The 22457-nt window shown below is 42.1% G+C and overlaps 1 protein-coding gene across 2 annotated transcripts in view; it reads left to right on the top strand.

Annotated features, from left to right (window-relative positions):
- The window catches only part of STX8 (syntaxin 8), a 223742-nt gene that overhangs the window by 30511 nt on the left and 170774 nt on the right, over positions 1-22457 (top strand). For both annotated transcript variants that reach the window (XM_019502123.1, XM_019502116.1), the window contains exons 5-6: positions 6482-6606; positions 8901-8993. In XM_019502123.1, the coding sequence (XP_019357668.1) occupies positions 6482-6606; positions 8901-8993 (218 nt within the window). The remainder of the gene's footprint in view (positions 1-6481; positions 6607-8900; positions 8994-22457) is intronic.

The following is a 22457-nucleotide window of genomic DNA, read 5'->3' as shown; positions in this document are numbered from 1 at the left end:
TCTGTGTCCAGTGGTCCTGGTTTTATCCAGGGGTGCCCTGGTGAATGGCTGTTCACCGAGTTCTTGATGTACTCCCCTGATGTAGCGGTAAACTGCTACCAAGTCCCCTCTCAGCCTTCTCTTCTGTAGGCTGAAGATGCCCAGGTCCCTCAGCCTTTCCTCATATGGGTTGCCTTGCAAGTCCCTGATCATACATGTGGCTCTTCTCTGGACCCTCTCAAGTTTTTCTACGTCCTTGTTGAAGTGCATGCCCAGACTCCAGCTGCAGTCTCACCAGTGTGGAGTACAGTGGGAGTATCATTTCCTTAGTTTTGCATGAGATGCAATGGTTAATGCATGCCAACGTGTTGCTTGCCTTGGTGGCCACAGCATCGCACTGCCAGCTTATGTTTATGCAATGATTGATCACTACCCCTAGGTCCCTTTTGGTCGTGGTACAAGTCAAATTGTCACCACTGAGCCTGCAGGTGTGTTGGGGATTGTTTGCCTCTAGATGGAGCACCTTACACTTCTGACCGTTGAATTTCATCTGGTTCCGGTCTGCCCAACTCCCAGCCTGTCCAGGTCCGCCTGTATCTGCAGCCTATCTTCTGGCGTGACCATGCTCCCCCATAACTTGATGTCATCCGCAAACTTGGCTAGTGAGCTTTTCATCCCCACATCCAAATCATTGATAAAGATGTTGAAAAGCACTGGTCCAAGCACGGACCCTAGAGGGACACCACTGGCCACTTCTCGCCAGGATGACACAGATCTGTTCATGAGAACTGTCTGGGTCCTACCATGCAGCCAGTTTTCCACCCACTGAACTGTTGAATAGTTAAGCCTACAATCCTTCCAATTTTTGCACAAGGATATTGTGGGATACTAGATCAAAAGCTCTTTGGAGGTCTAGGTATATAATGTTGACCTTCTCTCCTGTGTCCAGGTGGCAAGAGACCTGTTTGTAGAAGGAGATGAGATTGGTAAGACAAGACCTACCCATGATGAAGCAATGCTGGCTGCTGTTCAGAATCCTAACCTCAACAAGCATATCCCACAGAGATTCTTCGATGAGCTTTTCCAGGATTTTCCCTGGGATGGATGTGAGGCTGATTGGCCTATAGTTGCCGGGGTCCTCCCTCTTCCCCTTCTTGAAGATGGGCACAATGTTGGCCCTCTTCCAGTCCTCAGGGATCTCCCCTGTGTGCCACGATTTCTGAAGGAGTTTTGCCAGGGGTTCTGCAGTGACCTCAGCCAGCTCCATCAGCACTCTCGTGTGTCCTGCTGACTTATAAATGTCTAGCTTTTCTAGTTGGTTTTGCACCAGCTTAGCGTCCACAGTGGGAAGGCTATCATTCCCACCATGCCGCCTGTGATCCTTATCTCACTTGTCTTTCCCCTTGGTCTGGTGAAATACCAAAGCAAAGTGGGCATTCAGGAGTTCAGTTTTTTCCTGAGTGTCGGTTACCAGCTGTTCCAAGGTGTTAAGTAGGGGTCCCACACTTCCACTTGTTTTCCTTCTGCTCCCTACATACCTAAAGAAGGACTTCTTATTGTCCTTGACTCCCTTGGCTAACTTAAACTCAGTCACTGCCTTAGCTCTCCTAATCATCTCCCTACAAGGACAGACCACTTTTGTGTAGTCCTCCTTGAGGACTGTCCCTAGCTTCCACTGTGTGTACACCCCTTTTTTTCTTTTTCAAGAAGACTGCGATGTCCCTATTGAGCCAGGAGGGCTTGCCAGCCCTTCTTCTACCTTTCCTCTTCATGGGAATAGTTTTTCTTTTGTGCTTTGAGGATTGTGTCTTTGAGGAATGACCACTCGTTGTGTACCCCATTTGCCTTCTGTCCCTGGTCCTATGACCAAGGATTTTTGAGACCATGTTTCCAGAAATGAAAGGCTAATGTTTCATCTTACTGTGCTGCTCTGTCTGGGAAGTAGTCTTCAAATGAAACAGAAAAAGGAGTTTCTTGTCTCAGGTGCATGAAAGATTAGGTGCTGATCACAGCAGCATAATCTGTTTTTCTGGACAGCAATAATAGATTATGGAGAAACAGAGAAGCTGCCTTTACTTCAATGGCCTCTGATATGATTACCCACATTGTAGTTTCCTCTCAGAATCATTTTCCTTTTATTGGAAGAAAGGGAGTAAGAGATCTCCTAATATAGCAATTGACAGTGGAAATCAGAGCTTCCTGTTTTAACACTGACTGTATTACCAACTCACCCTTTCCAGGATTCTCTATGATAATTTAGTTGAGATCTTGCATGGAAGGCACCATGGAAAGGCCAAATATGACATAAAGGAAATGTTGATTTACTCTTGAAGTTAATCTGGATTAGAATAATCTGATTGTGATACTCTGGGCTGTTGAACATGGAGTATGTTAGTGCTTAGGGAACGCAGGAGACGCTAGTATAAGCTGTTGTGTGAATTTATAACTCTTGTGTAGATGTACATTGTGTTTCAGGAGAGTCATTTTTGTTTAATTTGTGTTACTGTGAAAGGGGTTTGCCTGTTTGAGTAGTTATACTACTGTAACTATTTCTGATTACTAATTATACCAGCATATTTTATAAAGCTTTCAGCTGTAGAAGGGCCGTCACTGACCAACTCTTCGTACTTTCTTTCAGTGAGACTTTTACCTGAATGGCTTCTTCGTTTTATAGTCATCTGCAATAGAATCTGCTCCAGACATATGTGCCTATTTCAGAACAGTGGTGGGAGCTGTAGAGGGGGGAAGCAGAGCAATAGACACAAAAATTAACCCAGCGTATTTCCCTGTCAGTGCAGGGAAATATTTCCTCATCCAGAAGTGGGGTGAGGGGGTTATGGCCCAGTTCTGCGGAGGAAGGGGGTCACAGCTCAACTCGGCCTGTCACAGTGAATTGGGGCTTGGGAGTTTGGCAGGGGGTGGGGAAAGGAGCGACCGTATTAATGGCCACTATTCCCCCACTGTTAAATGCCCTGACTTGTGGGGAGCCTGGCAAGCCAAACATGATGGTGCTGCAGGTTTGAGCACCCCTGGCTTAGCCCTTTCTGTGTCAAGGCGAGCAACGCTGATGGGCAGATATTCTTCCTTTGGAGGAGTGCTGAGGACTTTGACGTAAGGCTTAAAGGGAAAACTTTGCGGAGACACTGAAATACTACCCAGACTTACAGTACTCTGCCTTGGGAGAATCTTGTCTCTTTGTGAAATCAGCCAATGCTGTTCTAAAAACCAAGAGCTGCCTAAAATATGAATTAATCACTTAAACAGGCATTCAGGGTATATAAACAAGAGAATATATTCAATTATTCTTGTCCTGATCCTTCTAAGTATCAGTCTGTGAATCCAAGCTGTGGTGCCTAGACCCTGGACACTTCAGGGAGAACCACTATATAGTGGTATCTGTAAGGGAATGTTCGGTTATTCAGCAGTTGTCATATGACCAAGGTTTTGTTTAAAATTCAGTCTTGCTGATCATTCTTCCAAAGCTGCCAGTCTTAATGTGTGGCCTTGGTCTAGAGTAAGAACTGGTTGACTAATCTAAGTTACTTGGGAAGTTTTATAAGAATTATCAGTGAAACAATGCTTTTGAAAGTTAAGTCCTCACTTGTTAAGCAGTGACATTAGCCCCCTGATTTTAACCCTCCTCCCCCCCCATCTTTTATATTTGGGTGCACTGCTAAGCCTTATAATTAGTTAAATCTGCTCCTATAATCAAAAGCTATCTACACACTCCACTGCTCTGTGACAATTTCAAAGATTTAAGTGATTAACGTGGCGGAGGCAGTGGGTGGCTAATTGGATAAGCTTTAATCTTCACACCACCAAAGCGAAACATGGTAAGATCAGAGGAAGTAGGAAGTTATGCTTTGTTGTATGGGAAGGTAGTTACCAAACATGTCAAAAAGATTATTGTAAAAGGCAGATCCATTGTCATGACCAAAACTAGAAGAATAGGGCAGGTTATTAAAAGAAGGGACAGTATCACAAATTGTTTCAGACTTGCTTATGTTGGCTTTTCTAAATGGCAAATATATTTTAATTCTTGCTAGCTAACCAGTTTGGCAGCCACAGCAAAAAGTTGTATATTCCTGATTTTATTTTGTTAAGTAAGTTTAAAATATGGCACTGTTTTGCTGTTGTGTATATTCTCTGAACTATTGTGCTAAGTGGTTTGAAGAAGTCTTTAGAGACATACAATTGCAATTTTAGTTATATTTGCAAAAGCTGGTAATAGTCTGAAATTTGGAGGGTTTAAACTCCAAAATGCAATGATGAAAACTAGTTAATATAGCAAAGTATTTTCTAGACTCATGTCCCACTGAAACCAAAATTACCTTCATAACTGTATCAGTCAATAACTTAGGTTTGTTTTGAAACTTAAAGTGAAAAACTAGAGGTCATTGCCTGATCCTAGCAAATCCTTTTTACTTTCAACAAAAAGATAGAGCTTAATAGTGAAACTCATTGTGGTAGTGTCATGTTGGCTTTAATTTGGGCAGTGAATGCAAAATGAAATGCACCATGTCAGATGAATACCAAAGAAATATATGGAAGTGTGCTGAATTAGAGCAGAACTGTCCAACTGGTGGCCCGCAGGGAGCAGGCCAGCACTGCATAGTGCAGGGGGAGCCTGTGGCACCGTGCAACAAGGCAGTCTGGAGCCAAGGAAGTGGGTGCAGGGCACTCACCTGCCCATGTGTGCAGTGCAGTAGCGTGGGCAGGGTTGCCTGCATGCAGGACAGCAGGGGAAAGGGGGAGCTACCCCCCTACACACATGGTGCCATGGGAGCTTGCTGCTGTAGAGAGGTGGCAGGGCCATGGTCCCTGCAGGTGCAGCCCCTGCAGCATGTGGCCTGTGCTAGTGCAGCCCCTGTGATGTGCAGCCTGGCCATTGAGTTGTTGAACTTTCCTGATTTAGAGCCATGTTAAAATATTTTTCAGTTGTGGTGGTTCTAGCTTTTAGCCAGCAGAGGTCTCTGGCTCACTATAAATCCTCACGGAGTGGCTGGACCAGCTTCTTAACTTTGAAATGCGCTTGGCATAAAATGTTAATGAATCTTCTGCAATGTTGTGTGGCAACAGCCTGTCACAGACGGCATAAAATTAATTTTGGTTACGTTTTCTGGTATTTTGGTCAGTTAGCCCAATTTATGTGTTTTATTCATAGAATCCACAAGATTTGTACATGTATACAAGTTTGTATGGTACCTGATTCGCATCCAGATATAAAAGTGAGAAACTCCTTTGATTTAAAAAGTGTTAGATTTTGGCTTTGATTCTACATGCAGTAACAGCATACTCATATTATCCGAGACGGGTAGTAAAAATGTCTTAGGGGTTGATAGTGATGCATAGAGAACTGTTTAAAAAATGCCTTACTGGGTTGTTTTAGTTTAATCAAAAAACCCACTCCTGAGATCCTTTCATACCCAATACTCCCAAAAATTTTATTCCAGTTTTGGATGCAAAAAGGTTGTATGTTATACTTTGTATTGTATTCTTCCTGTAATAAGAATAAGTAATAAAACAACATGCATTTGCAAGGATGGGAATCTGCTGCTGCTGAGAGAAATATTTACGTGAAGTTATTTCACTACTTGGATTTATGTAACTTGGCACAATAAAAACTTATTTTCCATTATAACTAAGGGAAAAGTCTGTAACAGCAACAGCCTACAAGTCATTTTTTTTTAAATGGCTGTTTCATTTAAGAACAAGATTTTTCGTATTTCTTATTCCTGTTAAGTTGAACCAAGAAACAAAGGAAAGTAAATATGAAAAAGGAAATCGGAGAGTTAATGTTTTTTTTAAAATGCAGAAGTGTTACTTGTGAGACTTGACTGTTGCTGCAAAGTAATAGTGCATTTGTGTGATCTAAATCCATGCTAATGTACTGAACTTTGGTGCTGCAGGAAGGATGCCTTCAGTATCTCTGCAGTGTTAACCCTGCGTCTTGATTTAAAAAAAAAAAAATTCTCTCTCTATATATACACACACACACACACACACACACACCCACACACACACACACACACACCCACACACACACACACACACACCCACACACACACACACACACACCCACACACACACACACACACACCCACACACACACACACACACACACACACACGCATGCATGCACATATACGCTTCTCAGTGTGTTTTGAAGCTGTTTCTAAGGTATCATTTTATATGTGAATAGCATGGTTAAATGCATGTATTAGTGTGTTTGTTAGACACGTGGCAATTGTATCCACTACAGATTCATTTACTAGCGTTCTCTGTTCTCTTCTGACATGGTAATGTAGCATGGGAGGTGTGTTTTGCCATACAAGCTCAGAAATTAAAGGTGGTAATTGTATGTTCTCTGGCGGATGAGATTTGGGGGAATGGTATGTAGTATGTAGTGTAGCGTCATGATTCCCAGTTACTTGAGGGGGAAAGCACAGAAGACACAGTTTTTATTTTGAGGAATTATTTTAAGCTTTAAAAATGTTTTCAGATCTAGCCTAATGACTGGAGGGGTCAAACGAGGTGCAACAAACCCATGGCTCCTGGAAGAATCTGAGGAAACCAGAGGCCTTAGCTTTGATGATATCACACAGCAGCAGCAGAGAATCATACAAGGTAGAACCTTTTTTATTTTATATTATATTACAATTTATATTTTGTCATGTTTTTACATTTTATGTAATTTGTAACATTTGCAATATTTTATGTAAATTCACACCTTGGATTAGATTCACTGTTTGACCTAAGAACCCTTGGCCTTGTAGCTCAGTGTGGTATTTTTGGTCTCTCACTCAAAGAATTAGCTATTCTGTGTTTAAAAAATGTTTGCCCATTGGCCTTACTATTCGCCTACTTCTGCTTTCCTTTGTTTGTAAAGGCATCACATTCTTAAGCTTATTGTGGGAAAAGTATCACTTGACAGTATTCTTTTAAAGCAGTCTGCTCAAATTCTGCTCACTTGTTCACCCCAGACAAGGAATATTTTTCCACATCGTTTTTTTCATCCTGGTAAATGGCAACTAGATTTTGTGTCTTGGTGTGCCAAGTTTGCAGACTTCTGTGAAGATGTACATTGGGTCTCTTGGCCTATAATGGTCACACAAAGCAGCATAAAATATTTTTATACAAACAGCCAGTACAGTTGAGAGTGTGGAGGACAAAACAAGTAGTATTATGGTGACATCAGCTTGGGCCTTGTACAGACATTTGGTTGCCCCTGGAAAAGTCTGCTTAGGCCCACCCCCCAACAATACAGTGTCAGTCCTGCAAACTTTCCATTTTTCAGGGCCTCAACATTTAGTGTCTCTACATGTGGCTCTAGGTAAGTTTTGGGGGGGGGGGGGGGGGGTGTTTCCTACCATGAGAGAAAATCTGGGAGAATTCTCCCAAGTTATTTTAATGTACATATGCATCCTCTGTCAGCTGTGCAGTGAGTATTCACTGGATGCAGATTGATTTGTCCTGGAATTGCAAGGTATATCAGGATATGTCTAGCTTTAAGTAAGTCAGTATTTCTTGACTTCAACAGGGGCCACTACTAATACTGTTTACTTAAGTGGAAATACTGAAATACAGCTTGATGCATATTATAGACTTGGTTGAATCAGGATCTTATGATGTACATAAGAATTAATTTATGGTTACAAAATCTGATGTATTCCTTGAGGCTGGATTATTAATAGGGCCTTTATGGAGTTAACCTAGCCCCTTTATTTTTTTTTGGTAGTAAGTGCCTAACTCCCTTTATTTCCTTTTCCCCAGTCTGAATGCATTACATTGTAAATGAGGTAATACTGCACATAATTAAATGTTTAGGGATGTTGAGGATGATCAAATTAAATAAATCTCTAGATAATCAAGTATCATTTAATCTGTATGTGAACTGATGTTTGGATCTGTAGGTCAAGAGAACGGCATTAGCTTTATTTTGACTGTTCAGGAGTCAACTTCAAACACTGCTAACATATGGTGCATATCAAATTTATCCCTGTGTGTATATATTCATGTATGTAGGTTTGAAAGCTGCAGAGATTATTTGGCAGGTAAGGTGGGGGACATTCAGCCCTGGACAAAGCTATAGACTCTGGTTGTACAGATCAACCTTTGACCTTTAATTCTTGGGCTGTAGCTAAGTAGTATCTGGCTCTTCAAGCAGCCTGGCATTATGCAATATTTTTGCTGTTCAGCAAGTGGCAAACCACAGCAGTTCTTGTATTCGGAACCCCTCAATTCTGCTTGTGGGAGTCCTGAGCAGGAAGAGCAGCACGTTGCAGTTGAAGTATATTTGCAAGGCTGAAAGTTATTCACAAACTGGAATAACAGTGTGTGTTGCAGGTTTGGACTTGGGAGTGCTAACAGAGCCATGCGAGGGAACTTTAAAATTGTGGCTGCTTTCTCTATATGTGGCTCTGCCAATGTTCTCAGATTCTCTCTTCCATGCACGCTATAGCCTCTCACAGCTTAAACTATTTGAATTCCTCAGTGCTTGCATCACCTGTTTGTCTTTTAGTCATGTTAAAAGCTCTTTGGAAAATTTAAAAAGGCTAATCAGAGGCCTTATGTGCGCGCCAGAAAATCCAGTGCATTTATGACTGAGTAATAGCAGTATGTTCAATTCCTGGAGTTTTGGGATCTTTGGCTGAATGTCCCAACTGGAGCAGACAAATTAATTACCTATTATGCACATTATTTTTTATTATAATCTAAAAGTGCTATGGCTGTAAGAATTAAATTTCATGCCGTTCATGTTTCTCTTAATGTATTTTAACTCTTTCAACACAAGTCAGATCTTTCTTTTCACTTGTCTTCTGGCATGTTTAAAACTATGTATTAGTTTGCATCCTTTTGGGATGCCATTTGGTATGTCAACAATGAATGCTCATGTATTTTGTTTCCTCTTTTCTATGCAGAGCAAGATGCTGGGCTTGATACTCTGTCCTCAGTTTTGTCCCGGCAAAAACAAATGGGGCAGCAAATTGGTAATGAACTGGAAGAACAGAATGGTAAGAATAGTAAAGGGTGGTAACAGAAACCTATGGATTTTGTAGCTTATCGGGTTTACCATAGACCTCAGTGACAATACACAGTATGTTGCTTCTGTTCAGAAAATATCAAGACAATTCTTGTGAGGGGTTATATCACTTATTGAATTAGCTTATTTACTTTCCCATTTCTAAACAAGGCACAGGATCTGAACCTGAATGTATTTTCCTCACATGGTCCCTCAAAGGGAAATAGGTTTTGTGTAAAGTGGTTGTCTCAGCATGAGTGGTTAAAAAGCAGCATCTCCCTGGGTTTTAGAACTATATTTTAGTAATGGAACTTCTAGTCTGTAGTCTTTTATTTGGTCTTAGATACCATTTGTGTTCTCCTACTCTTGCTGTCATGAAGAACTAGTGTCTTTAAATATTTAATGGCAGTGTCTGTGAACAGTGATTAAAGGATAGGCATTATATTGCCTTCACTACAAGTTATATAGCTCTTCAGTATTTCATGAAATTGGATGTAGGATGAAATTAAGTGGAGCATAGGGACCTGAAAATCCATCTTCAGGCTGAATTTGTATCTAAATGGTGAATTTGAGAAGCACTGATATTAAATATGCTGTATTAGTCACTTAATTGATCAAATGACATAAACTAAGCCCCTGAGAGGAGATCCTCTAGTTTTTCTGACCTTCCTCATTTCTCACAATATAGTAACAGCTGAATTAGAACTTTGAAATCTTGCCAGTTTTCTCTCTTGCATAAAGATTTGATCCATATGGTGTGTCCTTGGATAGTATTATACTTAACCACTGAGAAGGCAAAGACCCCTTCCCCTGCCAATAAATGATGTGCTTCAATCTACCTCTTCCCTGAACCAAATTTCTATTCCTTTATTTTGTTAGATGTATATTGAAGGGGTATTTCCTATTAATGTTTGGACAACATAAATTAGCATGAAATAACTCCATTCCGACTCTCTGAGTAGGTTGAAATCATAGCTTTCCCATGTTTGTCTTGTATTTGTTCCGGCTGACTCAGGGATGTGCATCAGATGCTTTGAATGTGTTTTTATTTACTGATTTGCCATGTTCGGAAATTGCCGTATGCAACTGGGAAACATTAGAGAAAGATGCTTGTTTGAACTGAGTCACTTCTGCCTCATCTAGATTAAAGACTTTTTAATTTAAATCTCTTAATATTTAAAAAAAAAATAAGTGTTTTGAAAATCTCCATTTTACTGCTATTTTTTCCCCTCAAATAACAGAAAGGAGAAATTAGTTTACCAGTTTTGTTTGGTACATCAGTCTGTCATAATCAGGAGCATGTTCTATATCCTGCATCCATTTGCTCTACAAGTGGAAGTGTCTCCAGTTTCATCTCTGTCTGTGCTTCTCTCTGTGCTGCTTTGGGGCTCTGTTTTGTAGATATCAAGAATTTCACTACAAACAAAAGCTCTTTATAAACAGTGAAGCTTGAATTTGCCTCTTTGAAATAATCAACTTACTAAGACTGTATTAAAGACTGGAAAACTGAGGCATGGTTTGGTTTCCCTTGGCTAGGGTTCCAGTTAGTAACATGACCATCGAATAGACCTCCAGGGCTCCAACTCCCCGTTCTTGTTCTAGCTAGTAGAGAATATTTTTCTAAAGCTGACAACGTTTCTCAAGCATTTAAAGTGATAAAGGTTGATGATTAGTTTGTTGTATCTGCTCTCCCAGACCATCTCAGACCACATTCTTTGTCTGAAAGTCAAATGGTGAAACTGCCTCTGTTCATTACTATCCTCAACTCATAACGATAATATTTCATATTTATGTTGAATACTTCATGCCTAGATTTCAAAGCAGTTTGTAAAAGTGGGGAAATAACTTGATTTGACAGATGGGGACGCTAAGGCAAGGTGCAAATTATTAATTTCTCTCTGCCACATAGTAAAATGGGTTTTTAAGCTTCATTTTCTGTCTTAGGCTCTCTCTCTCATAGAATGGGGCACAGTGACTGTTGTCCACTTCATGCCATTGGCACACTGGAAAAGCTGAAATCCCTTTCAGTATTTTCCAGTAGCATTTTATGAATTTTATTTTGTTCCTGATGTGTAACTTTCAACAGTCTTTTCTGAGGCACTTTCCCAATATTTGGTCACGATTATGCTGCCAGCATTAATGAACATAATTTCTCTGTAATTTCCACTGTATTTGGAATCCCTTTCCTTAAGGCAGAGTGGTGATGGCATCATGCAGACTATGAGAATGTAGGGGAAGTCCACCTTCCTTAAACGCTTCATCGATATTTTTATGGGAGTCAAAATTTCCATCAAACTATGATTCTGTGGGAAGCTTGTTTTCCGTTCCACTAACTTACCTTAATCGTTCCTACTTCTTATAACTAAACAGTTTGTTTCTCATTTATAAATTATTTGGAGATGGATATTTCGTGCTGACAAAGCTGAAATATTGCTGTAATATCAGAAACCTTCTAATTTAATCTCACCTCTGAAAATTACGCTGGCCTACCTCTTCCAGTTTTGTTGCTTAACTGTTTTCTAGGCAACCTATTTTTCAGGCAGAGCCACTTCATTGTCTGCTCTTTTCTTGCATCAGTTCAGATTTTGCTGAGCTAAAGTTTGTGTTCTTTACAGCTTTCTTAGTATTGTTCTACAGGTAATTTTCCTTTAGTGCCAGTAGCTTACCTGTGCAAGAAGAAGGGATGCAGCCTTAGTGAGAAGTAAAGATATTCTAAGCAACTGTTTAATCATGATCAAGAAGCACCTCCATACATTTTTGTGCTTACTCTTAACCAAAATAACTAAATACCCTTTTTGAGAAAGATGACTTACTGACTTTTTTTTCTTACTTATTCCAGTGGTTCTCAAACTTCTTAAACTCAAAGCACTCCTTCAAAACTTTTCAAAATTTAATGGCATCCCATTAAACAACTAATGTATCTATATTATGAATATTAAAATATAAGCACTGTAATAATGTTATTAGTTATTAATTGATTGATCGATTTTTATCATAATTGTATTTACTTTACTGCCACTGCAGCCAGGTGGAAATGCATTGTGCACCTTCTGCACAGCCAGATCAGGAAGTGGCTCTGGCAGGAACACTTGGTTTTGTCAAAGCCATTCCCAGTCCAGCCCTGCACAGCATGTCCTAGAAACAGAGGCACATGGGACAGGTGGAACTGCCCCATGCGCCTCTTTTCAGGAGGCACATTGGGAGCTGAATTGAGAAATGACTGCATCAGAAAGCGCTTCTGCTGTAGCTTTCTGGTTTGGCTTCATCATGACTCTTGAAAACGGAGGTGCGCAGTTCTACCCTGTCATTGTGGAGGTCTGAAGATGAATGCTGCAGCTATCAGATAGAAGTGCCCTGCAAGCCTCCGTTTTCAGGAGGCATGTTGAAGCCGAACCAGGAAGGGCTGTAACAGAAGTGGTGGTGCCTGCTTGCATAATGTAATGTGGGCAGGTGCACCTGTCTGCTGCAGCCACTCCTCAGTTCGGCTGAAGGTTCTCGTGGCACCCTGGTTTACAACCACTAACTTGGTTAGTATCACCCACCCCGGAGTAAGAAGTTGCAGACAGTGATGTATCCAGGATTTGTATCGTCACATATTGAAAACGGGGTCAACTGCATGGAGTGATGGTAGTAGCTATGTTCTTATGATGTCTCTATATAAGCATGGCACCGAGGTAAGGAAGCAGCAGGGAGGGCTGAGGCTGGTAGGTACCTTGCTCTCCAGATAGTTTCCCCGGGAAACAGGAAGCCTGATATAGGTGGGAGGATCCAATCGGGGCTGGGAGCCCCAGGCTAATCGGGGGCCAACAGCAGGAGACCTTTCCTTGGCATGGCCCCTCGCTTTGCTGTTCTGCCTTCCTCCGTGAGCTGTGGTGCGGGGCCAAACTGGTGCTTCATCCCTGAGGTCAGAGGTTCAAGACAGGGTCTTGAAACTTAGCAGCACTGGCTTCCTGCGGCCCTGGATGCCTGGGTCCCCTGCAAAGTCCAGGCATCCCTGCAGAAATAGTAGCTAGGGCCTCAGATCTCTGAAGCAGTTAAGTATCTCACCCTTCCCTTTCTCTCCACGCTCAACAGCACATCCCAATTAAGTCCGTGAGTCTGGTCCAACAGTCTCGAAACTGTCTTGTTTAGAAAAAACATACAGACATATTTAAAAAAAAATGTATTTTGTGTGTGTGTACAAATATACACATATCTATATATCTATATCTATATATCTATATCTATATAGATATATAGATATAGATATAGATATATAGATATAGATGCACATCTATATATTAATATCTACATATAGGGTTTTTTTTAATGAGAAAGAAGTTTAAAGGCTGTTGGACCAGACTCACTGATTTAATTGAGCATTCCTAAATTTTAATGGGTCTCTTGGGTCATTCCTTACCTACATTCTCTGGTTAGTGGCAGTCTAGAAATATGTTGCCTGTGTATTTTCCTGGGGTTGATATGATTCAAATCTGTCGGCCCTTTCAGTGTGTGCTTATCCTTTTGGGGGATGCTGCACAGGATGACAAAACAGAAATAAGGTAGTTTTGCTGCTGTTCCATGAACAGGCCAAGTAGTGTGTTAGCAGTGGGAGCTGTGTGGCATGAGCAGTGAAGGTTTCCTGATTATTAGTTCCATTTTTGGGCCTTGGAAAACTTTCTGCAGATTCTCTTCTTGTTTGTGATAGGGGAAAAATAAAGCAGGGAAATACCGTAAATGGCTCCTGGCCCTTTTGATGAAGCAGTCAAATCTAGTGCAATAATTCTGAGGTAATGCTTTCAGGAACTCTGAATACTGTTTATTTTACCCTCATAGAGATGTTGTTTTTCACTGTGGGATATTCACATGGGAGTAGAGGACTGCTAATGATGGAAGGCAAATATTTAGTGTTTGCAAAATATATAATGTTTGGCATTTTTAGCAAATTCCTCATCTTCTGGTGTACGTTATCCAGGATGGATTATTTCACTCCCACCCTTGACAAATGTCAAACATTGAGTTTTCAAATACATTTTTAAAAAGTGGGCTGAACAGTTGTTTGTCTTTGCTCATGTTCTTTTATTAGTTAGGAGACTCTCCTAAAATGTCCTAGAAGTGTGTGTGTGTTTGTTCTTCTCTGAAGTAACTGATCTGTCTTTCTGACCTTAATTTAACACTTGGAGAACATCTCTAAGTGTTTTGAAAGATAAGAAATTCTCAGTTAAGTGTCAAACTGCTCCAAACCATCAAAGTTTGGATGTTAGGAAATTCAGAGTTAAGGTTTTTCATAAGGCTGTGAATTTGCTCCTCCACCATCACCATCTATGTGACACAGGAGGCCAGATTCTTCACTACAATAAATACAGTTGCTTCAGTAATGTTAAGCTAGCAGAGAGTTACAGTTGCTTTTCTCTACAATAGCAGTTGGCAACCTTTTAGGGCTGCAGGCTGGATTGACTCCATTTGAGTCAGAGGTGGATAGGCAGGCACTGAGGACCCAGCCATGGCATGGGTCAGATCAAGCAGCTCTGCAGGCTGTAGGCCCATGGCCCACGGCCCATAGGTTGCTGACACTTGGTCTACAATGCAATTCTTTGTTTTTGTCAACCTTTCTGTATTAATAGCAGGGGTAATTTTATAGATGGGACCTGGTCCAGTTGCATAAACCAGAATACAATCCTATTTTGCCACTGCAGAATACATGCAGCCCACAGAGCCAAAACGTTTGAGACTGTGCGTAAGTTAAACCTTGGAGGAATACCTCGGGGTTTGTTATGGGGTATAGGTTGTTCTTTTTCTCTTAGTTCAGATCTAGTTTATTAATAAATAACAGCCATTTGCAGATGTATGCAAATGTAGGCTGCAAGCAATTTCAAAGCTCCAAGCACCAGAATTGTTAAATATTAGTTGGCGGTCAGAATGGGAGGATTTATCAGCAATTTAGAATGGAGGGGCAGTTGTTTGCATGTTTGGGGGAGGCAACTTTGCAGGACATTAAGACATTTCCGTGTACTGCCTCTGCTGTACCTGTTCTCCAGGTAAGTAAGAGTTGACTATCAACGCTAGATGAGCACTTTGAACTTTAATTAAATCCAGTTAGGCAAGCATCTGGAAGCAGTGTGTGTACTGGTTGTTGAATTACTTAGGTCCTGCTGTCATGGATCCCATACAAAAATCAAGTTTCCATAGAAACAAGGACTTGACTTAAGTATTACTATGGCTTTAGAGCCTGTGGCTGGTGTGGTGTGCCATGCAGGGTACATCTGTGTTACAAAGGTCTCCTAGTCTGTTAAGTAATTACAGGTATTAATACTTCACCAAGGTCTAGAGGCCTCAATTGAGATGAGAACTGTGTTGTACTCTGTATGTATATATACACAGCCTATAGTAAGAGACAGTCCCTATTCTGTGGCAAAGAGTGAAGGAACAAATACGTTATGTGGAGTAGAGAGACTGAGTTGCCCTAAGTCCCACAAGAAATTGTAGTAGAGCTGGGAATTGAACTGAAATCTCTCAAGTCCTAGGGCAGTATCTTTAACCATCCTTAGTTTCTGGTACAGATATTTGCCCTCTTACACATACAGTCTTTAAAAATGAAATGTCGTCTTTTCAAAGTTATTTTACAAGTCTATTACATAATTAATCATCGGGTGGAATATTGAAATGGTTTCACGTTACTATATATTAAGGACATTATGTTATAATACAAACTAATTAGCATTGTATATAGAGGATATGTGTGGGTTATGAGTAATAAAGCATTGAGGTTAGGTGTATTACCTCATTGTTAGCATTAGTTTTATAAATAAAAATGATTTAGCATTAAGTCTTAAATGTTCAGATGCTAATCATCCTATTTAAACAGTATTTGCTTGGTGTGTTTACAGTGTGATCCCACAAGACACCCTGTTCCTTCCAAGACTGGTTGAATTTTGCTAGCTCCCATCCTCAGTGTGATGGGTTCACCCCATTTTAGAAAATACTCAGCATCTTTGCAGATCAAGCACTTTAAATGATTGCTTTAGAGAAGCACATGGTTTTAATATTGAAATTTAAGATAGCCATCCCTGGAGTAACTGACCTCATATAATACCACTGGTTTTAACTTAGACCCTCTGAGTTTACTGAATAGAGCATAAATTAGTTCAGTTTATTGGGACATCTTTCTATATCTTTATTGCATGCTGTTTAATTAGAACTAGTTCTTCAAGTCTGATGCGGGGCTTTCTTCTCCCTTCCGAATGATCTAAATAACATGCAGTCACAAATGTAAGTTTAGAGAGTACCAGAGTCGAGCTTGGACAGTGTTCTCTGTCACAATGCTTGTGCAAAAGACTTTAATCACATGATTGCTTGCTATGTTTTTCAGAAGATTCACATCTTATTTGATGCATGGAACTGACTTGTTTTGAAAGTAAATCAGGACCGTGGTGAAGGAGGTGGTTATCTGTAGGACACCTCATCTATTCCTCAAGTTAGAAGGTTTATGATGAATGAGACAGGGTCTTTAGGTAGAGAGAAGCTGATCTCCTGGTTAAGGCAGTTGACTGTTGCCTTGGAGCAAAAGTCTGTCCCTCTCACAGCCACTGCATTCCTGTGCAGTACTGGGTAAGTTGCTTAAAACAAGCTTTTCATAAGTGTTTGCTGACTTTATGCCATCATTTTTCTGTGTGCCTGACTCGATACCATGAGATTTATTTGAAGAAGTGCCAAGCACTCACAGTTGCAACTTAAGTCAATAGAAATCCAAATCCTGGTTGTCATACTCACTTTGGGCCCTGGGACAGATCCAGATCACAGGGATCCTTGCAGGCTGGAGCCTTCTCAGGGCACAAGGAGCAGGTGGCGGCAGAGGAACATGCAGTGGCAGAAACAATGCATGTGCAGGTGGCAGTGGATACAGCATAGCACGTGGCAGAGGCAGCCTTTTGTAGGAGCTGGTGCCACTGCATGCCCTGTGTCATTGTGACAGCTTCAGCTGTGGCACCAATATGGGGGGGAAACAGTGGAGGTTGAAGCTGCTGCCATGCACTCTGCTGTCATTGCCCTCATTTGTTCAGCTGTCACCACCACGATTTGTTGCCTTAACCACCACCGTTGCCGCATGCCCCCAACTTCTGGTGTTTGGTGGGCCATGTAGAGCAGCTCCATGGGCTGGATCTGGCCCACAGGCCATATGTTTGACACCCCTGCTTTAAATCAGTGGTTCTCAACCTTTTCAGACTCAAGGCACCCTCCATCACTTCTCTGAAATTGAGAGTGCTTCAGTTGAGAATCACTGCTCTGGTTAGAAATGACTCTGTGCCCTGGGCACAGAGGGGCTGCTGAGGAGGGGGATGTGCTGAGAGCAGGAGAAGGTTGGTTCATGGGAGGGGAGAGCAGATTGCTTTATCTGCCACGGTGTGGGCTCACCTAGGGGCTGCAGGCTGTCAGTGGGGACCTGGGGTGGAGTCCCCTCATCAGCTTCACTTGCCCTCTCCTTTGTTAACCCTTTCACAGGTGCCAGTGATCTGCATGCAGATTTTTGCTATAAAAGCCTTAATAGAGAAGCTGTTGCTGAACAGCAGAAAGGGAGGAGGAGCCGGACTGCGAGGGGATTCTTGACTCTGGCTGGAGCTAACAGGCTCAGCCGTGGTAGCAGCAGGTGGGTTCCCCCTCCCTGTCTAGTCCCTCACAAGTTCCCCACCAGCCTGGGAGCAGGTGCAAGGAGGGGGGAACCCACCTGCCGCCATAGTCCCTGGCCAAGTGTGGTCCCTGTGCAACCACTCCTTACAGCTATGGCTGGAGCTGGGCAAGCCTTTTCAAAACCCTGGGTCTGCTTATGTCAATGTGTTTCACAGACATTGGCTAACAATAAAATAATGGTGAGAATTGGGAATCTCTGATTCCATTCCAGGCTGTGTAGGGGATTGGGCCTCTGTAGTCATTTACTCTTCTGCTCTGCTTGTTTTGACTACTTGTCCCAGTCCGATTCTCCCCAGCAAGTGAGTTTGTATGCACTCCAGACTTCTCACCCAGTGTCACTTCTCTATTGGGCCAAAGTTTCCCCTTTTTGAGCTCCATCTTGAATCCTAGTTTCCCATCCATTCCTAGTCTTCCTGATTAACTAGTTCTAAGTTGTTTACGTCTGGCTCTTTTTCTATTCTCACTCCTTTGACTCCAGCCATCCATCCCAGTTGCATTTCTAGTCCCAGTCCCTGCCACAAGTCTGTTTCATTCTGTTCCCTTCTCCCCACCCTGGATTCCAGTCCCAATGTTAAGGGGTTCCTTGTCCCAATCTCTTCTCCCTCTCATCACTGTGGCTATTGGCTCATTTACATTTCAAATCAAACATCTTCCTCTTCTTTTGCCCAGACACTAGAAGGCAGCTTGTAGGGATGTAGGAGAGACAAAGTCCCTATTCTTATTTCTGATGTCCAGCCTCCCAGCAGAAGGAGCAATAACAGCAGAGAAAATGTTGGTTTTACCACTGCAACCCTAGACTTGAGCTTACTTTGTAACACTGGGAATATAGTCCAAGTGTAGTCTGGTCAATGTAAGGTGCAGTGCTGGGCTGGAGCATGTTTAGAAAAATGAATTTTTTAGACTGCATCAAAGAAGCTTTTACCAAGTATGAAATAAAAACAACTAATTTTTTATAAAGCCTCAGCTTGCCAAATTTGGTCAATTCAGGCACAAAACATCAGAAATTGTATCACTGTTAGAGACTACTCCTCTGCCAGTTTTCAAGCCCCTACTTCCAAAAAATGGTGTTGCTAAAGCACCTGAAAGAAATGTTGCTTCATCCATGTTAGAACTCTCTGGTGAAAACATTTTTCGCTAGCCTTGTTCTCATATGGCTGAAACATTTTGGCTAAAATCTTAAACTTCAAAAAACAACCCCCCAAAAAACCCCTAAATTCCCTGAGACAGACACCCAACATAATAGATGTATCAAACTTTAACCAATCAGGAACATACTTATCAGCAATAGAAAATGATCTTAGAATAGGAAATGTTGATCATTGTTAATAATACAACATGCTACCTGCCCCATCTATAACATTAAATGTATATATACAGTACTGGGAGACCATTTTTTGTCTCTTAGCGTTTTTACTGCTTTATGCCGTGCTCACAAAACAGATAAACTATCAAAGCACAAACTGGACGAAGATAAAAGCATTACATTTCTGAAGCTTGACTGGGCTCCTACATACTAATGCACATACACAATGACTCTGGCCACTTGGCAGATTTAACTTTTTTCCTTGTATAGTTCAAAACATAAAATAACTGTTCAACATTTGTCTTCTCAATTATGTGGATTTTTCCATAGTTAGTCTCTACCTCACCCACACCACTGTGTATGTGGTGGGGCGGAAGCTGGGGAAACTAGTTTTCTACCATCTGCTCTAATGGTGATGGCAGTGTCTAAGGAGGATTGGTCTTGTAACTTTATTATATTTTTGACTCCCAGAAAAGATTTGAAAGTTCCAGCTTTTTAAAGTTTTGGGGGGCTTTTTCTCCTTCTTCCCCCTTTTTAACATGAAACATCTGGACTGTTCAGTGTTCTCTTTTGGCCTCATTGGAAGCTCTAAGGTATGAATGGGAGCATGACCAGCCCTTACTTTTATTAAAAAATGCTTTCTCCCCATGTTTGTTCAGGCATTTGAGTTAAATTGTATATCTTTTTATAAACAAAAGCCCTCAAACTGCAGAGGTTTAAATTTTGTGACAAAATATATTCTCTTTTAACTTTTCTTATATTGCATCTCTCCTGTCATAATTCTGCCAGTTCTGTAGTCTTCTAGGGGAATACAGGACCTCTAGTTCTGACAATAGAGGGCAATTGTTTTATCACTTGCCTTCATAAATTATAAAGTAAATCTTCATACATCATAAAAAAGTAAAAAGGCACAAATCCAGTCTGTTTTCCTTTGTATAGCTCCTATATTTGGGAAATTGCATGCCTGTCTGTGACTAGCAATAGTATATCATCCCTCCAGATTCTATGAACAGCAGAGCAGCAGCAGGTTGCTTGTCATCCAATTTTAAATTAATTTCGAGATTAATTTAAGAAAATTAAGGGATCACAGATCCCTTTTTATCAGCTCCTTCACACTTGCTTTGTTATAAGGCTTCCCATCAAGCTTCTACAACTTGGGAGCAATTACTCTGGCTTTTCTGTGAATGAAAGGAAGATTTTTGCTACATGGGTTTTTGCTATATTGGGTTCCACATCCTTTTTCTATCCAGTGATTCATTTTGAAGGCATGGGTTCCCTGTTGAGCAGCGACCCCTCTGAGAGATGATCCAGTGGTATTGTATTTACTCACATACCACATGCCTTTTCCCCCAAAATTAGCCCTCCAATTTTGGGGCCCTCGTTTTAAGCAGGGAAGCTGATTTTCTGTGCTGAGCTTCTCTCCTTTCTCTCCACAGCTGCAAGCAACAGGGGCCAAATCCACTGTTCAGCCAGAGTTGAGTTAGTCTTCTCATAGGTGCTGCTAAATTGATAGCAGCTATGAGAGCGTTAACTCAAGCTTTTGCCCAAATACAAAAGAGAGGGTGAGTGAGCTGGAGAGTAGGATCTCTCCCTGCTCTGTGGCTAAGGTTTCAGCCATGACTCTGAGGAAACCTTTTTTTTCCCTCTTGTTCTTCATTCTGCCTTCCCAAAACAAGACGTGTATCTTCTTGGGGGGCATGTGGTATGCAAGAAAAGATGGCATACACTTTAAATATGGTGATAGTCCTTTTACTTTCAAGACAAGATATGCCCAGAGAGAAAACAAACCCCATCACAACAGTGGATGTGATATACTGTGACTTCAGTGAGGCTTTTGACAGTTTCCCAGAAGATTCTCATTAACAAACTAAGGAAATACAGACTTGATGAAAAACCTGTAAGGTGGATACATAACTTGTTGGATCAGCATGCTCACAAGCACAAAGCCAGCCCAGTCTGAGTTGAAGTTGCACTCCAGTGGACCAGTCCGGCTGGCTCCATGCTGCCATTTGCAGCCCCCGGGACTCAGCCGGAGCCATGCACCACCAATGAGCTCTGCCTGCCAGGGCTGTGAGCTCCCAGAGGGCCTTCTGCCTGCTGCTGCTGCTTCTGCCACCGGCAGCAGGGGCTGTGCACCATGGGGGCGGGGGGCATTTGGTGGGGTGGTCCACACCCACTCTCAGATACAGACTGGAGATTGACTGGCTAGATTGCAGTATAGCAGAGAAGGATCTGGGGGGGGTTACAGTAGATCTTAAACTGAATGTGAGCCAGCAGTGTGCTCTTGTTGCAAAAGAAGCCAACAGCGTATTAGGTTGTATTAACAGGAGTGTCTCTTGCAAATCAAGGGAAGTGATTCTTTCACTATTCAGCAGTGTTGAGGCCTCACCTGGAGTACTGTGTCTATTTTAGACACCACACTTCAAGAAAGATACAGATAGATTAGAAAGAGTGTAGTGAAGGAGCAACAAAAGTGATTAGGTCCCTGAGAAGCAAGACTGATTAGGTCCCTGAGAAGCAAGACTTGAGGAAAGGCTCAAAGAAATAGGGTTATTTAATTTTCAGAAGAGAAGGCTGACTGGGGGATTTGATAACAGTCTTCAGGTACCTGAAGGGTGATTTATAGAGAGGGTGGAGGTGGGCTTTTCTCTATAGCTGTAGGAGATAGGACTAGGACCAATGGCCTCAAGCTGCAGCAGGGGAAATTTAGGTTGGAGATGAGGAGGAACTTTCTGATTTTGAGGCCAGTCAAACATTGGAACAGGCTACCTAGAGAAGTTTTGGAATTTCCATCCTTGGAAATTGTCAAGAGCTGGTTGGACAGACACTTGGCTGCTATGGTCTAGTCGGGCTTTGAGCAGGGGGATGGACTAGATGATCTTGTGAGGTCCCTTCCAGCCCTACTTTCTAGGCCTGTGCGAAGTGGCTAGTATTTGCTTCGGATTCAGCCGATTCAGGGGACAGTGATTTGATTCGGTGATTCAAATCACTGTCCTGAATCGATTTGGCTGAATCTGATTCAGAGATTTGGTTGCTACCAAATCTCCAAATCAGCCAGGCCCATTCCCTGCCCCTTTCCCAGCCCTGCAATGGTTGTCCTGCCCACCCCAGCTCCTGGCACTTGTTAAAAAAAACAGCCCCCTCACCGAGTGTGTGGGGGGGTGATCCCTGCTGCCCCCCACTGCCCCACGCTGCATGGGGGGTGCTGCACAAGCCCTCCTGTCCCAGCCCCCCCACCATAGCTGCCCCACCTGCTGCAACTCTGGCCCTTTAAAAAAAAAAAAAAAATCCTAAAAAAAACCCCCTGGACTCATGGCTCCTGCCAGGCGGGGGCCAATCCCTGCTGCGGGGCGGGCTCTGCACGATCTCCACAAAGCCCCAAGGCTGCTGCAGGAATGCTGAGGTCTGGGGGTTTTCCCCATGTGTTTTTTTTTTTTCTTAAACGGATGGAGCTGACCTGGGTGGGGCAGCCATGAGGGGGTTGGGGGA

Source organism: Gavialis gangeticus, unplaced genomic scaffold, assembly GCF_001723915.1.
Source record: "Gavialis gangeticus isolate Ggan-Ray unplaced genomic scaffold, GavGan_comp1, whole genome shotgun sequence".
NCBI lineage: Eukaryota > Metazoa > Chordata > Crocodylia > Gavialidae > Gavialis > Gavialis gangeticus.
This window is presented reverse-complemented; position numbering and strand designations above follow the sequence as displayed.